The sequence below is a fragment of the Mus pahari genome, chromosome 5 (assembly GCF_900095145.1).
Source record: "Mus pahari chromosome 5, PAHARI_EIJ_v1.1, whole genome shotgun sequence".
In the NCBI taxonomy this organism is placed as follows: domain Eukaryota; kingdom Metazoa; phylum Chordata; class Mammalia; order Rodentia; family Muridae; genus Mus; species Mus pahari.
This window is the reverse complement of record NC_034594.1, coordinates 38,208,756-38,226,326: the sequence shown is the minus strand read 5'-3', so window position 1 is coordinate 38,226,326 and position 17,571 is coordinate 38,208,756. Positions and strand designations below refer to the sequence as shown.

Sequence of the window (17,571 nt, the reverse complement as noted above, 5' to 3'; positions counted from 1 at the left end):
TCCTCTTTCTTTCTCTCAAGGCTGAAGCATATTTCGTTATGAACGTAGACGTGATTTTCTCCCATCAGCCATGCACAGTCACTGAAGTTACTTCTTTCTTAGTGACTAAGGACAGTACCACCATGAATGTGAGAACACAGTAAGTTTTCAGCGTGCTGTGTGTGAAAGGCCACGGTGGACTTCACACTCAGATGCGCAGAGCAGGAAGCTTTCCCTTTGACTTCAAGGCCGTGTCTAAGCTGCGTGCTCTTAGCATTTGTATTTAAGGCCGTGCTGGCAACCCTAGCCGTCACAATTAAACCAGAAAACAGAAATAAAAAATCCAAATATGAAGGAAAAGAGTGAAATTTTCTGTTTGCTTTACACATTAAAAAAACTTAATTATGATACCAGAAACTTGTTAGAACTGATAACGTAGGATATAAAAATCAATGTAGAAAAATGACTGTAACTGCTTTATGTAAATGACTGTAAATGCTTTCAGTGTATGACAGACAGAGCATCATAGTCCATAGCCCAGGCTGGCTTTGCGCTTGCTCTGTAGCCGAGGCTAGCCTTACACCTCTTGAACCTTTTACATCTGCCTCCCAAATGCTGTGATTACATGTGCGGGCCACCATGCCCAGCTTTTAAGCACTTTAATAATAAAAAAACTGTCAACTAAGATTTCGTTATATATTTTAAGGTCTGAACAAGTAATTCTTGAAAAATATTTAACACTAAATTGGGAATTTAATGCTTAAAAGCCATACGGATGGCAGTTCAGCAATAGAGGGGGTAAAGACAGCTGTTTCTTTAGCTTAGGATTCTGGTGGAAGCTTTCCCCTAGTCCCCTTTGGCATTTTTTTCTTCAGAGGTACTTTACCTTCTGGCATGAGCTATTTAGAGATATGTTGTTTAGTTTCCATGTGTTTACAGATTTTTGTTACTAGTTCACTGCAGTAGGAAAACAGCCTGCATCAGAGGTCGCCTTGTACTGCTGGGCGCTGGGGAAAGTTCTTTCAATGGGCCTCCTTGGATATCACCCCAGTAGGGAGATGAATAGTACCTTAGGACTACTGAGTGTGAATGGAAGTCCAGGCCCCGCTGTGGTTGGTGTACATTGATGCTATGAAGGTACAAGAAGGTGGTTCTGTCTTGTTATACCAGCAGGGATGAAAGCTCTGGCTTCCCACATGGCTCTTTTACTGCCTCCTGAGAAAGAGTATGGGAGCATTGTGAGTTTTAATATATTATATTACATTATATATATATATATATATATATATATATATATATATATATTATATACTTAGAGTTCACCATCCATGATGTATGTAACCTGATATATTTAAATACATATAATATTGTGAGTGGGACTGCCCACGGCCACACTCGAGCTGGTTTCGTCCTGGAGGGCGGACTGGGGCTGAAATGAGAAAAGACTGCATTTGTTAAAATGAGATTCAGGACCAAAGGTCTGAATACCTTGCCCTTCCTTTCCTAGCCCCTGACCAGGCAAAAATCTTTGTTTTAGCATCTGCTTAGTCACTGTCTCACTAGGACTGCACATTATAATGTCCATCTGCGACAAGAGATCTCTTCCACACAGGGTAACAGGCAAATTTGACATGACATAAGGCTGAATTTGTCCTGAATTGCCCTCCTCATCTTTCCAGGTTAGTAGCTTAGAGCTTTGCTTTGGGTTATTGGCATAACCAATTCCTTGAAGGTGAGTAAGTGTATCAGACAAAGGCCATGTTGAAGGCCAATCTTGTCCTTGAATTATTGTAACATCAGCTCCAGTATCTATTAATCCTACAAAGCTCTTGCCTTCAATTATTAATTTGAGGTTAGGTTTCTGACCAGTAATAGATTGAACCCAATACGCATCAGAGGAACCAAAGCCACTCCGTCCACCCTTATACTTAACAATTTTGGACGGTAGTGGATGCAAGGGAACTAAGATAAGTTGAGCAATTTTTGATTAGCAGGTACAGTTATAATACCATGAGGGGAAGAAGTCATGATTTTAATTTCTCCCTCATAATCATTATCTATAATACCTGGATAAATCTGCAGATCTTTCACAATAGAACTGCTTTGTCCTACATGAAATCCCCAAGTCTCTGCAGGGACTTGACTCTGTCCAAAGACTCCTGAGGGAGAGTTTGAACTCCCATTTCTGGGGTTAATACTGCGTGGGTGGTGGAACAGAGCTCCAATCCAGGACTTCCTGGGGTTGCCCTGATGAGTTCAAAAATGGATTTTTTTTTGGCTGGGCAGCAGTTCCACGGCCCCATAAACTGCTTGCTGTGGGTAACTTCCACGGCCCCATAAACTGCTTGCTGTGGGTAACTCGGGGCCTGGAACAAGCCCCTCCTCTGGTTTTCTGGCAATGGCAATGGACGACCCTGAATATCTGACTTTGATTTGCATTCGTTAGCCCAGTGGTTTCCTTTCCTGCAGCGAGGGCAAACTCCTGGGGCACGGTTTACTTGCTTGCCCTCAGCACCTCTATTTTTTGGACAGTCACTCTTAAAATGACCAAAATTTCCACACTTAGAACATGCATTGTTCCCTCGTCTCTGTGTAAGCATTTTCCGAGCGGTGTTCCCTTGTAAGGCAGCAGCCAATGCCAAACCCTGATTACAGGATGGACCGATCTCTGCACAGAGACGAATGTATCCCGCTAAATCTATCTGTCCCTTGTATGGACGAATAGCGGTGCGACATTCTGCATTAGCATTCTCATAAGCCAATTGTGTAATGAAGGGAATTCCCGTTTGAGAGTCTCCGAAAATTCTGTTGGATGCCTTCAATAACCTTTTTACAAACTCCTGGTAAAACTTATAGGGACCCTGTCGAATGCCGGCTAAACCTCCATCAAAATCCCCTTTAGTAGGTAATAAATTCCACGCACGCTGAGCAGCCATAGCAACCTGTGCATACACTCCCACAGGAAACCCAATCTGACTTGCATTGCCTTCGTATTGACCTTCTCCCAAGAGCATGTTAATATCCCAGTCTGGGCTACCAGCCTGAACATTCAAGGTAGCAGCTTTCTTACATGCCTCTCGCCACTCAGAACTCCAAAGTAAGAAATCTCCTCCTGACAAGGTAGCCTTACATAAAGTCTTCCAATATTGGGGGGATAATTCCTTTATCACCTTGAACTCCAAGGTCTGGTATTGTCTGACCCTGTTATTTTGCTGGTCGAGTATTTTAGCTACAGGAAAGGCTAGCACCTTAGATGAATCTTGTCCTTTCCCATGAGCCTGACTTACAGCTCCCTCTAGTGGCGGTTGGTAAATTTCAGGATAATTGTTCTTTCCTGTATTTGAGGCCGCTTTTAGCTCTTGAAGCTCCTTAGTCAGTTTTTTGCAACTTAATTTCAAACTCTAATTTATATATTTGCATACCCATATGAGCAGCCTCTGCTATAGCAGAGGCCGTAGGTGGAGCAGGGGATTCGTACGAAGACCAATCCTCATCAGAATATCTGGTGGCTCCTTTTTCTAAAGGATCCCCTTTTTTGTGATGTTAACTCATCATCAGAATCTCTATATCTTTCCAAATTAGCGTCTTTCTGAGGTTCTTTACCAATAGCATCTTTTGCTAGCGTCCAGAGGCAGAGGGTAAATTTACCTGCCTGGGTGTCTCTCAGAGGTTTTCCAATTCTCTCCCAGGTTCTCTTGTTTAGTTTTTTTTCCTCTCTGAACCATGGGCAGCAAGAATCTGTCTCTTCTACAAATTTTTCTACCACTTCTTCAAACCCTTTCGCCTGAAGCGGTTCTTGAAGACTGCGGACATAAGCCTGCTTAGAATTTTCTAATCCCATATTTCGCTGTCACCCCCTAAGCGGTAGTAGCGTTGGGTCAACACTGTACCAGCTTAGCCTGGATCGTACCTACAACAATTTAAAAAGGATGAGGTTTAGAACCTGTGGTAGCATGAATACTTGCTCTCCGGGGTGTACGATACTATCTTCTCCCTTTTTCTTCTGCGGAAATCCACCTCGTACAGACAGCGATCCCTCAGTTGAATCTGCCGTTTCCAGTGTCCCTGTTCAGGCAGGACCGCCCGCGGCCACACTTGAACAGGTTTCGTCCTGGAGGGCGGACTGGGGCTGAAATGAGAAAAGACTGCAAAAAGGAATGAGGCTAGGACAACATTCTGATCGAAGCCTAAGGTTTAATGAAAAATTCAGTTTATATAACGTGGGGAAAACCGCAGCCCCAAGTCCCAGTCTTTGAAAGCACAGGTGAGAGTCTGTAGGAAGGCCCAAAGGATGTTGTCTCTGGAACATCTAAAAAGTCTTCTCAGCAGGCGGTGGAGACACTTTGAAGGACAGCGACCAATGTAAACAGTAGAGCAGCCTTGGCAGATCTGAAAATTACCACCGCAGGTGATTCTTAGCGACTGCAGAGGACTGGGAGGCCCCAACATAATATAGTATATTATGTATATTATATATAAATCAATTACTCCCTACTTAGAATTCACCATTCATCCATGATTAAAAAATCTTTCAAGAAATTCAACATAAAAGGAACATATGTGAACACAGTAAAGGCCATATATGACAAAGCCACAGCAAACCCACTGAATGAGGACAAAATAGAAAGGTTTTCTTAGATATAGAGTGAGGTAAAGATGTCCTTCTGTTCAACACAATATTGAAAGCCCTAGCCTAAGAGATTATGTGAGAAAAAAGGCATCCAAGCTGGAAAGGGAGAGGTCAAACTGTCACTGTTTGTCGATAACATGACACCATAGAGAGAAAACTGCCACAAAACTGTCAGAAGTAACTGAAAGAGTTCTGTAAATTTGGGAGTTACAAAAGGAACATGCAAAAATTGTTAGTGTTTCTGTACACTTATAGATAATGACTTGAAAAAAATCAAGAAAATATTTGTGGGAACTAAAAGGGGGGCCTAGGGAAAGAAAGGGAGGAAAGACCCCCGTCCTGCCAGAGTTCCACCTATGCTCTGGGCAGGCGACGTGGGAGGGTTGCCACATGCTTTCCACTCAGCCCCGGGTGGGCATGCAAGCCTCTGACCCACTCTTCGTGGAGTGGACAAGGGGCAGTCCAACCTGGGAGCCCTGGGGCTACTTCCTAAAGCCACCGGGGATATGGGAGAGAGGGACGAGGGAAGAGAGGTTCCCACACAGGCGAGAGTGCAGGAGATCTTGACTGGAGCACAGGAAGGCCTTCCATCAGGAGATTAGGAGAAAGCCTATCCCATCGTCCAAGCGCAGCGGGCCTTGATGAACAGAGACTGTCTATGGTTTTAGAGCTTTATTGTAGAAAGGCAGGGGGAAAGAGAAAAGGGAGGGAGGGAGGGAGGGAGGGGGGAGGGAGGGAAGGAGGGAGAGAGAGAGAGAGAGAGAGAGAGAGAGAGAGAGAGAGAGAGAGAGAGAGAGAGAGAGAGAGAGAGAGAGGAGAAGACAGAGAGGAGAGAGGAGTGAGAGAAGTGAGAGGTAAGAGAACAAAGGAGTGAGAGAAGTGAGAGAGAGAGAGAGGAGTAAGAAGCCAAACAACCCCTTTTAAAATATGCTGTCTTATCTCACTGTTGCTAGGTAACTGGGGAGTTTAGCCTGAAGGTCAGAAGCTTGGGCCATTGCCTATGTGACTTCTAGCCATGCTTCTCTTGTGGGGGCTGTGGGGGCAGTAACTTAGGCAGGAGCCATAGTTCCAGGAGACATGAGGGAACGCCTACCATGTCATGTAGGTGAATTATCACCCTTCCGGGGTTCAGACCTCAGCTCGACTGGAGACCAGACTGTCTGTGCATAGCCCAATGTTCCACAAACATTTGCATTTGTAATAGTTATAAAAATATAGCACTTAGGAATAAATTTAACCAAAGAGGCAAACTATTTCTACACTGAAAACTATGAGACATTGATGAATTGAAGAGAATAAAAATAAAGGAAAAGAATTAATGTTGTTAAATGTTCATACTTCTAAAAGTGATCTACAGATACGCTATTTTATAGACAGAACATTTTACAGACATACTTTGAAAGTTAAGTGTGCAAGGCACACTTTGGGATGGTCACTCCTTCATGGGTTCTCTTAGCCCATCACCCCCCCCCACCATACTACTGATGCATTGACCTTTATGGTACTCATTTATGATAAAATAGTGAAAATTGAGCTAGCAATTTAGTAACTTTAATCTGTATAGGGTGTCTTCATAGAGTCTAGGTATATCTTGGGAATTGGTATATCATTGTGATTCAGTTTTTCCTCTTCTTGCCTAACAACATTTCTTGGAGATTTTTGATTTAATATTGGCTCTTTTCCCGGTGTTTTATGTTTGCTTTTCTCTTCCTTTATGTCGTTTTTACTTCTCTTCCAGTTCAGGCTCTAACCTCGGTACTGAGTCTCTGTCTCGTTTTCACTCTCATCATATGATTCCTGTCTCCTCCTTTGTTCTTATTAAATTCCACTGGAATTCATGCTATCTTGGGCACTTTGCAATTCTCACCCATTTCTGAGATTATCTTTTCAAAAGATTACTTCTTGAATTGATAAACAGTTCATTTTTTTTCACTTTGAATCCCTGTGGAATTTACTGTTGTAAATTCACCCCCTTGAGTTCATTTTGTGTTGCTCCTGTGTCCATGTGTTCAGGCCTAACCATTTGGGATTGGACAATCTTTGTTGGCCATCCCTTGAGAAAATGGACTCCTTTCTCAGTATCCATTGGCTTACTGTGGTGCTTCAGCTAGAGGCAGACCTTGTGGAATCTCCCCATTCACACTGGCATGTCAGCTGGTGTTCTCATTATGCAGGTCCTCTTCAGGCCATTGTATTAAGATTTAATGGGTGCAATCCCCTGTCATGTCTACATGATGGCAGACCCTACGTGGCTTGAGTCCTGGAACCCTGAAAATCTGACTAGGGGCAGTGAAGAAATGAAGAACTGACAGATACACATACAGAAAAGCTGGGGTCATGTGTGCTATTTGTGCTCTGATGGAGCTGTACCCACTACACAGCAAGCCAGAATCCCAGTGAGTTAGTTACATACAGCACAGGGACAAGAGTTAGCCTTGGTAGGAGGTCCCTGTAGGTGAGCAGTCTCAGGCTGTACATCCAGGAGGAGGAGGAAGCTCCAGTTGCTGGTTTTTACACACACTGCCCAAATTCACACTCAGACATCTCTCTCAGCCTGACCTAGGCTGTGGCTTTGCCAAATTCCCTTAGGCCTGAGGCGTTGGTCTTTGACATGGGCATGCCTATGTCAGCAATACAAATTCACTCAGGAATTCATCTGTTCTTTACTCATTCACTCAAGCCTTCCTCAGCCACTCATGAGCTTTCCTGCTCCTCTGGCTCTTCTTAATTCCCTGCCCCTTGCGTGATTTCCCCTTGGATGTGTGGGTGGCATTGCAGATGTGTCAGTTAGGACTGGGCACCATATTTTGTCCAGCTGTGAATCTCTATAATAGTGTCATAGTCAGGGTTTCTATTCCTGCACAAACATCATGACCAAGAAGCAAGTTGGGGAGGAAAGGGTTTATTCAGCTTACACTTCCACATTGCTGTTCATCACCAAAGGAAGTCAGGACTGGAGCTCAAACAGGTCAGGGAGCAGGAGCTGATGCAGAAGCCATGGAGGGATGTTACTTACTGGCTTGCTTCTCCTGGCTTGCTCAGCCTGCTCTCTTATAGAACCCAAGACTACCAGCCCAGAGATGACACCACCCACAAGGGCCCTCCCCACTTCATTACTAATTGAAAAAATGCCTTACAATGGAGGCATTTCCCCCAACTGAAGCTACTTTCTCTGTGATAACTCCAGCCTGTGTCAAGTTGACACAAAACTAGCCAGTACAAATAGTCTCTGTCTATTGCAAAAAGAAACTTCTTTGATGGGGCAAGAGGTACATTAATCCGTGGGTATAAGGATAAGTATTTAGACTATAGCTAGAAATTATATTAGTTTAGGAAAATAGTAGCTGTAAGTTCTCCTTTAGTTTCTGTAACTTCTCAAGCCACAGGTAGTCGGCCAGGTTTGCAGTGCTGGCCGTGAATTCCCTCCCATTAAGCTAGTCTTGGGTTCAACTAGACAACTGTTGATTACCCGCAAGATGGAGATGTCACTGGCGTTCAGCTGGGGCTGCCTTGCTGGGCTGGCAACTGTTGTGGTTCACAGCTAGGTAGGACTTGGAATTGCTTTTCTCCCTTGGCACCTCCACATGCTATGAGAGCCAGACCTCAGGGAGCACTTCCAATAGGAGAAGAACGGCCATCAATAAAAGTCTCTCCCAGTTCTCTTCCTAGAATAAGTTTTAATGCAGTTGATTTGGTTTTTCTCACCCCTCGTCACCTTTGGCGCATGCAAGTGCGCCGTGCTTTTAAAAAGCATGTATGTGGAAGTGTACTTTATGTGGATGAGCTAAGTCACGGGAGGTGAAAGGGTGACATAAATGTTGTTCTGATAGCCTTAATTTCCCCCACAACACCTTTGTTTCCCTGTCCTGTCATGCATCCAGGGAACCCACGCTTTCTCTTCTTCCTGGAGAAGCGGTACTTCTCCAAGGAGCCACAGCGGGGGCCTGCTCCTTGTCTTCAGGGCTCTTGCTTGGCCAGTGCGCCGCCCCCCAGAGTCAGGCTTCTTGCAGGGTTGGGTCTTCTCCTGGATTTTCTTTCTTCTTTTGCCTCTCCTATTTTCCACAGTCACGTATGGATTTTCTCGTCTTGATGTCTGTCCCCACAGATTTGTACTGGAATTTTTATCTTAAGTCCCTCCCTATAGGAATTCTGGAAGTTGTGATGCCCTTCTCGACTGTGCCCTGCGTCTCATCTGTTTCTCACTTTGATACAGTTATATTTGAATAGAAGTTCTGCTTCAGGTGATTGCCATACTGGTGGCAGCTGGATGGAGTGACCTCACAAATATTGCAAGATTCCTTGCTCTCTGTTCAACTCCTTAGCAAGCCAAAAGCCCATAGCTCATTCACATATGTCATTTTCTTTCCTGGTTTCCGCGATAATGCCATATTTAATTATGTATATTTTTCTTTGTTCACCTACTCACAAACTTATTGAAGATAGAAATGAGTCTCCATCTATTGCATCCATTCATAGTTATATCCACTGCCTAGAGCACCAGATACTTAATAGATACCTGGGAAATATTAAATTGAAGTAATGTTTTATCCAGTTAGGTTCTGCCCTTTCTTCTAAATTGTTTTTTTTTTTTTTTAATTTTTTCCAGAGCTGAGGACCGAACCCAGGGCCTTGCACTTGCTAGACAGCGCTCTACCACTGATCTAAATCCCCAAGCCCTCTTCTAAATTGTTAAATTTGTTTATTTTCATTATAGATGCTAAGGAAAACTCTTCAAGGGTCTCAGAGTGATGAAATGGCAATAGTAAATCAAACACCGAACTTGATACCATTTGGAGACGTGGTATGTGTGAGCTTAAATAAGCCTGAACAAATTATTTCTAATTTGTTATGAAACAGTTGATATTTATTATCTGTTAACTAAAAAGCATGTGAAAAAAAATCTTGAGTCATAAACCGTTAAGTACTCATCAAAATTATAGAAACCATTCTAATTCCCAGAAATAATGTTTTCTATAATAAAGATCCCCAGCTGTCCCACCTGACAACTGATTTAGGCACTGATTTAGGGCTCCACCTAAGATCTGCTAACATCCTATGAACCAATGTTTTTGTTGAGCTCATTAAGTGATTATACTTATTTCCAGATTGACTTATGTTTGACAATTGATTCTTCATCACTCCTCCATATTCCAACCCCCACCAAGCCTCAGAAGTAATAGGTCTCCATGTGGCTTTTTTTCCTGCATGCTTAGAAGATACATTGTTTGGGCTGGTGAGATGATCCAGTGGGTAAAGGCGCTTGCCACTTCTAAGCCTGAGGACCTGTTTACACCCCAGGACCTGCATGGTAGAATTAAGGAACCAACTTCTGCAAGCTGTTCTCTGACCACCACATACATGCCATTATGCACATGTATACACACACGCACACACACACACACACACACACATTTTTACACAGTATTTTTTTCAATTTTACTTGTGTGTTTCGGTACTTACAAGTATGTAAGTGCACTATGTGTGTGCCTGGTATCCATGAGACCAGAAGGCATCAGCTCCCAGGGACTGTCCATGTGATGTGAGCGCTGGGAACTGAACTGGAGTTCTCTGTGGGGTAGCCTGTGCTCTTAATCACTGAGCCATCTTTCCAGCCCCAAGAAATCATACTTCGAATAAGAACAAACAGCAAAATGTTTCTAGTGGGAAAAACCAACACAACCGTGTTTTAAAATTATAAATACAGTCTCTGTGAGCCCCCATGGACACAGGATTGAATGAGGGAGGGATGTACCAATGGTACTGAGGGAAGAAAACAAAAGGGGGGCTTTGAACCTGTAAAGTAAATAAATAAATAATGAAAAAGAATTAAATACAGTAAAGCGTAAGCAAGTTTAAGAGATGTGCTTGACTTTTGTGTTTTTGTTTTGGTTGTTGTAGGTGGGCTGTCTGGCGATTCACATTAAGAGCTGTAGACAGTTTTCTCAGAGGTGTATCCTTTTGGTTTATAGATGCCAGTATCTCAGCATCTTGCTGTTTTCGGTACTCATTGCTGACTTGCTAACCACTGGGAAACATAGCGGCTTGAAACAGTAACCATTTTTATCCTCAAACCCTCAGTTTACCTAGTGGGTGGTCCTGGTGCTTCAGGGCCTCTTTGGCTGCAGTTTGGCAGTTGAAAAGAACTAGCGTGCCTGGTGCTCCAGGGTGAAGCCAGCCAGGGTGTGCTGGACGGGGGCTGGGTGGCGAGAATGCCTGTTCCTATCACATGTCCACTCGTAGCCTGCACTCAAGTCAGATCAGAAACGTTATACACATTAAAAAGGCCCCTGCTCACTGTAGTTCTTCATGTTCCTTTAAGTGATACGCTTTGATGAAAGTCTGTCTCATCCATCCCATCCAAATGCCATTTTTAGTCACATTCATTGAATGTATGCTAAAGTGATCATAAATGCCTGCTGCTCAGGTTCCAGGACAGCAGAAGTAAGTAAATCCCACTTTTTAGTGTAGAAGCGAAAATAGAAAAAAACAAAACAAAACTTTTTGGCCGCTCGTGACTTACCTCCATCTCCATGTAAATTAAAGGAAAAACATGTTTTGTCTTTAGATATAATGCTACTTTTTTGCAAGCAGTAAGTCCACTTCCTTTTAATATTTTACAAAGAATTTACTTTAAACTGGTGCCTTGGGTTTTTTTTTTTTTTTTTTTTTTTTGGCTCTGTGAGACTAAGTCTTGCTACATAGCTCAGGCTGACCGCTCAGTCCTCTTGTCCCAGCCTCCCAAGTGTTGGGATTAGAGGTTTGAACTACCACACTCCTCCATTCATATTTTTAAGGCACTCTCAAGGTGGTCTCCCCTCCCTCCTTCCCTCTCTCCCTCCCTCTATTCCTTCCTTTCTCTTTTTGTATAATGGGAGTTTTTCAGAATTTCTCTGTAGAGATGTTTTAAGATACTTAAATCTTGAAAACATTTTTAAACTCATGCAGTACTATGAAAGAAATTCAGTACATTGAAAATGAAGACTGTAGTGCATTAGAGTAGAACACTTGGCTGTAAATTCTATCTAAGAATCAATTATTCTCAATTATATGCTTACTTAAAAACTTTTATACATAATTATATCCAGAAAATTATGTCAGCTATGTATCATATATGCTTATTCACCTTAAAATTAATATATATAATATATAGAAAACGTATTAATATATAGAAAGTTTACAAAGGGAATATGGTAATAATGTGAGGAGACAGATGTCGTAGGTCTGGAGAGAAGAGAAAACATCACTGCTGACATTGTGCCGAACAATGAGAGGAAAATATTATTTTGAATTTTTTTCTGTTACTTAATTTACTCATATTGCCTTCTCTATCCACTTGATTGATTTTTATATTTTGGCCTGCATTGTTTAATAGATATTACAGTGTGTTCTTTGATCAATCACAATACAACTTGTTTCCTAAATATTCTATTTTTAGTCCTTGGCCAACAGCATTATAATCTGTTCATGCGTGTCTCCATAAACAACATTGTGAAATGTACAAAAATTCGTCACTTGAAAGCTGTTGACAATGAAAGGAACCTTGTACTTAGGTTTGGCGAGATGAAGTATTTTTCTGTACAGGTAATGTGAAAATTTCCTTCTCAATATAATGATGTGTCTTTAAGATTTTATTTATTTACTATATATAAGTACACTGTAGCTGTCTTCAGACACACCAGAAGGGGGCGTCAGATCTCATTACAGATGGTTGTGAGCCACCAGGTGGTTGCTGGGAATTGAACTCAGGACCTCTGGAAGAGCAGCCAGTGCTCTTAACCACCGGGCCATCTCTCCAGCCCATGATGTGTCTTTATAGTTTCAAATATTCCAACTACTTATATCTTTTGGGGAAAAAAAGGCAGACAAGAAGCAGAGGCAGGGCTGTCCTGTTTTCTCAGTGCTTTGCTGCTCTGGCGAGGCCTGTGGTGTGTGTGAAGTGCTGTGCAGTGCCTGTCCTCAGCACACTCCTCCCTGCCATGTGGCTGTGTGAGGCTCTAATCATGTGTCATGAGTAAGGTTTGCTCTCCTTGCTCTTCCTGTTCCTCCTGCCATCCACCCTTCCTTTGTCCACTCTCCCCTTACTTTCTCTCCGCTTATAGATTCCCCTCATATACATGCCCAACAAGCCCAGATCTCTCTCTCTCTCCCCACCCCCTCTGTCCCACAGACAGAGGCAGGAGGGCAGGCAGGCAGGCAGTCTCTCTCTCTCTCTCTCTCTCTCTCTCTCTCTCTCTCTCTCTCTTAAAAATTATCTTTACAGTGAAGAAACTGAGGCACCATGGACTTCGTTGGGGTCATAGGGCTGGGATGTAGGGGAGCCGGGCTGTATACACTCTGGCTTGAAGCCATATGCCATTAAATTGCCACTCAACCGGAACTTGGTATGCTTCTGTTTGCAGTTAAGCTTCTTGAAAGCTTAAATATATTTCAAAGCTTTCTTTAAAGTAGTGACCGATAGTGGAGTGGTCAAGACTACTTGCTGTTCTTGAAAACAGCTTGGGGTTGGCTCCCAACACCCTTATCAGGATGTAACTCCAGTTTCAGGGGATCTGATGTCCCCTTCTGGCCTCCATGAGTATTCGTATGCATGCAATGTGCATATATATACTCAAGCACACATTTACACATAAAATAAATGAATAAATCTTTTAAAAATTAGTAGTATTATTCTGGTGAGTTACAAGATTCATTAATTAGTCCAGTGATTTCTTAAAAACTTTATTATATTACGTTTTACTGAAATTCTAGAGCATTTCATCTATGCTCTGTATGTCTTTGTGACATTTATTTTAATTAAGTGTTGAGTAAAAAAGATAATTTTTAGTCTTGAATCTCAGGAGGAGGGCTGAGTGAGTAAAGGCACTCACACCAAGCTTAATGATTTGACTTTGACTTCTGGCTCTCCCATGGCAGAAGGAGAGAATTGTCTCCTCTGCCCTCTGCCCTCTGCCCTCTGCCCTCTGCCCTCTGCATACACACTGTGGCACTGTACTCTCCCCATAACACATAGATGTAAATGAATGAATGAATGAATGAATGAATAAATAAGTGAAAACATAACAACAAGCAAGGCATAGTTTTAAATTAACTAATTTATTTTATTCGAGTATGTTAATTGTATAAAGCAATAGCCTTCCCTGAAATTGTCATCCATGCATAGAACATACCTTGATCACATCAGCCTCTCCGTGCCCTCTGCTTCCCACCTCCTCCATCTTTCCTCCTTCTGGCTCACTAATAGCTTCCCCCATCTCCCCCCCCCCACTCACTAATAGCTTCCCCTTTTCCTTGATCTCCCCTTTCTCTTTTCCGAAATTCCAGTTATGAGAGAGCACTGGGCTTTGTAAGTCTTGCTTATTGTGTTTAACACAATGATCTCTGGTCCCATATTCTTTTCTGGAAATGACATAGTTTCATTCTTCTATGACTGAACAAAACGTCACTGTGTACATATGATGCACTTTGGATGCCCATCCAGTCCATTTCTGGGCACCTAGGCTGTGTGCTACTGTCTGCATGAGTACAGAGGCTGATTCTACTGTATGCTGACTTGAATTCTTTTATATTGAAAGTGATGTAACTCGATCTAATGGTAGCTCTGTTATTTTTTTTTTTTTAAGTTTTTTTAAAAAAACTTTCTTTTTCAATAATTTCTTTTTTAGTTCACTTTACAGCCCGATCACAGCCCCCTCTCCTTTCTCGCCAGTTCCACCCTTACAAATTCCTTCTCCCGTTGCTCCTCTGAGAAGGGGAGCACCCCTTAGGTACCACCCCACCCTAGGTCATCTGGTCCCACCAGGACTAGGCATATCCTCGTCACTGAGCTTTAACCAGACAGTCCAGGTAGGGGGAAGGGGGTCCAATGGCAGGGAACAGACAGAGACAGCCCCTGCCTCACTTGTTAGGGGACCCACATGAAGACCAAGCTGCACCTTTGCTACAAATGGGGAGCACGGGCTAGGTCCAACTCCAGCATGCTCCCTGGTTGGTAGCCCAGGCTCTGTGAGCCCCCACAGTCACAGATTAGTTGACTCTAAGTCTTCTTGTGGTGTCTTTGACCCCTCCGGCTTGCTCCCTTCTGTCTCCCATTCTTCCACAAGATTCTCCGAGCTCCACATAATGTTTTGCTGTGGGATTGTGCATCTGTTTCCATCAGTTGCTGGATGAAGCCTCTCAGGAGACAATTATGCTAGTTTCTTGTCTGCAACTATAGCAGAGTATCATTAATAGCATCAAAGGTTGGTTCTCTCACATGGGTTGGGTCTCAAGTTAGGGCGGTCATTGGTTAGTCATTTCTTCAATCTCTGTTCCATCTTTTTCCCTGCACATCTTGTAGGCAAGACAAAAGTTGGGTTGAAGGTTTCGTGGGTGGATTGATGTCCCCCTCCTCCCTTTGGAAGTCCTGTCTGGCTACAGGAGGTGGGCATTTCAGTCTCTGCGTCCCCCTCTGGTAGGAATCTAAGCTAGAGTCACCCCCATAGACTCCTTGTATCTTTCCATGCTCACACCCTCCTGCCGGGTTCACCTGCACCACCGCTCTCCCATCATTTCTTTTGTGCTGCCCAGGTGAGGGGCAGAGCCTGCCCTCCCTGTGTGCTGCAGCAGGTGGGAGCTGGGCCAGCTCTCCTGCTCTCTTGATCCCATCTGGGCTCACTCTTCTGCCTGCGTTTGGTAGCGGAAGCAAGGGCAAAAGGGTAGGGAGGGTAGTTCTCTCTTGCTGGCACCACCACACAGGAGATGCGGGGCTGGCTCTCTCACACTCATGCCTTCTGGACAAGCTCCCTCACTACCCCTACCTCATGGCCAGCTCTATTTTGCTGTCCAGGTGAGGTGCAGAGCCTTGTCTTCCGAGTGCTGCAGCTGGTGATAGACAGGGCCAGCTCTTCTCCTCTTATGACCCCAGGGCCAGGTTTGCTGCCTGCCGGAGGTGGTGAGGAGGGAAGGAGGAGGAGGCTAACTTTTTCTTGTCTACACCACCACAGGGAGATGAATAGTAGGGCCAGCTCTCCCATGCTTGCTTGCATGCTTGTGGCTGGCTAACCTGCAATTCCTGCATTGTGTGGGATCAACTCTCCTGCTTTCAAGCCTTAGCCAGCTCTCCCAGGACGCCCAGGTGAAGGGGTGGAGCCAGCTCTGCACAGTCCTCAGTAATCAACATGTCCCCAGAGGCAGCCCAGACCGGGGACATCCACCTGGCCTTGGTGGTAACAGACCCCTGCTGCTGCAGGGCCATGGAACCAGACATGGCCTCCCAGTGTCAGCACAGACCAGGATCCCACCATGGTCCCTGGTGGTATCACTAGCTACTCATATCAGACTGTTAATACTGTCACGTTTCCGGTTCTACCTCTCTTCATTGTGCCCACACTCTTCTGTTTCTCTTTCTCTTCCATTTCTCCACTACTTACTTGCTCCTCTTAGTGGTGCCTGGGGTCTCTGAGTGTCTGGGTCATCTCAGGGGTGGTCTCGGGAGGGCTGTGCCCTGCTTGCGCATTATGGCGCAGGCAGGAGTCACCTAAGGCACGGTCTGCCCCCACCTCCCAGACACGGAGGGCGCCAGACTGGTGTTCCTCTCAGACTAGCTCCCTACCCAGGCTCCAGTCTGCTGGTCATTTCAGGCTCTCCTCTACCTGCTCATCCAAATGCTCATCCATCTTAGGCTCACTGCTGACTGGGGCCTCTAGTCCCAGGCAGAGTTCTTCTAGTCTCCAGTTTTCTTCCTGTCCTGGGAACCTGTCCTAGCCTGCCTGGCACCAGAGTGGTGGTCATCTCAGGCTTGCTTTTTTTCAGGGAGTGTTAGCCTGCTAATCATTCAGATGTACATAGTTAGAACACTGGGTGTAGACATAGCCTCTCTCCTCTCTGCCACCATCTGGGGGCAGGTTTTCAGGTTCTTAAGGAACTTTCTCATGGTTCTCCATTCCCACCAGTCATGTAAAAGCCCTGCCCTGCATCCTCCGGAGCCTCTGCTGTCTGATTTCTGGATAATCCTTCCTGATTAGGGCAAGACCGAGTCTATGTTGTTTTGATTTGTATTTCTCCCATGCCTCAAACAGTCGAGCATTTCTTCATGCATGCATGTCTTGGCTAGTTGTACTTACTCATTTGAAATGCATCTATCTGCAGCTCATTTGACATCTTTTGATTGGGTTATTGACTTGTTCAGTGTTTAGTCTTCTGAGTCCTTTACATACTCTGGATATTAATCTCCTGTTAGATGAACAGCTGGCAAAGACATTCCCCCCTTGCCATGCAGAAGCTTTTGAATTGAGCCATTCCCACTTGTTGCTGTCCCCTGAGTTGTTAGAGCTCTGTTCAGAAAGTCATTGCCCATGAATGTGTCTCAGAGTGTTTTTCTCTAGGCCTTTGAAAGATTCAGGTCTTACACGGACCTCTTCCATTCAGTCTGGATTTGTGTTTATACAAGGCGAGCGGTGGGGATCTCGAGCACTCTTCTACGTATGGGTATTGGGTTTTTTTTTTCTAGCCCTGCTTGGTAAACTGTCTCTTCTCCAATGTGTACTTTTTGTGCCTGTGGGGAATCAAGTGGGTGCAGCTGTGTGAGCTTATGTCTGACCCTGTCTTTGGTCCCATTGGTCTGTGCCTGCCTTGTTCCTGTGCCTTGCTGGTTTTCTTACTATGGCTCTGTTAGGATAATTTGAAATCAAGTATAATGGTACCTCCAGCATTGTTCTTTCTGCTTAAGATACCCGAATCACTTCTTTTTGGCATGGAGTTTCAGTAGAGTGCTAAGGGCAACTCTTTATGTATAGTTTAAAAGACAGTGTACATAATAGATGATTCAAAAGATCATAATTGACATTAGACATAAGCAGGTGCTGATTTTGTTAATATTAGAATATGTGGAATGATGAGCTTGAAAAGTCACAAAGATAACATAAAAACTAATAATTAGTGATGCCCATGATATAGTATAACTTATGGATGTATTTATTTGGATA

The 17,571-nt window shown here is 43.9% G+C and overlaps 1 protein-coding gene and 1 pseudogene across 1 annotated transcript in view; one reads left to right on the top strand and one right to left on the bottom strand.

Moving 5' to 3' along the window:
• Positions 1-17,571, top strand: part of C2cd6 (C2 calcium dependent domain containing 6) — a 104,906-nt gene that overhangs the window by 11,232 nt on the left and 76,103 nt on the right. The window contains exons 2-4 of the mRNA XM_021199208.2: positions 9,324-9,410; positions 10,508-10,559; positions 12,045-12,190. Coding sequence (XP_021054867.2) covers positions 9,324-9,410; positions 10,508-10,559; positions 12,045-12,190 — 285 coding nt within the window. The remainder of the gene's footprint in view (positions 1-9,323; positions 9,411-10,507; positions 10,560-12,044; positions 12,191-17,571) is intronic.
• Positions 16,402-16,492, bottom strand: LOC115064158 (annotated as a pseudogene).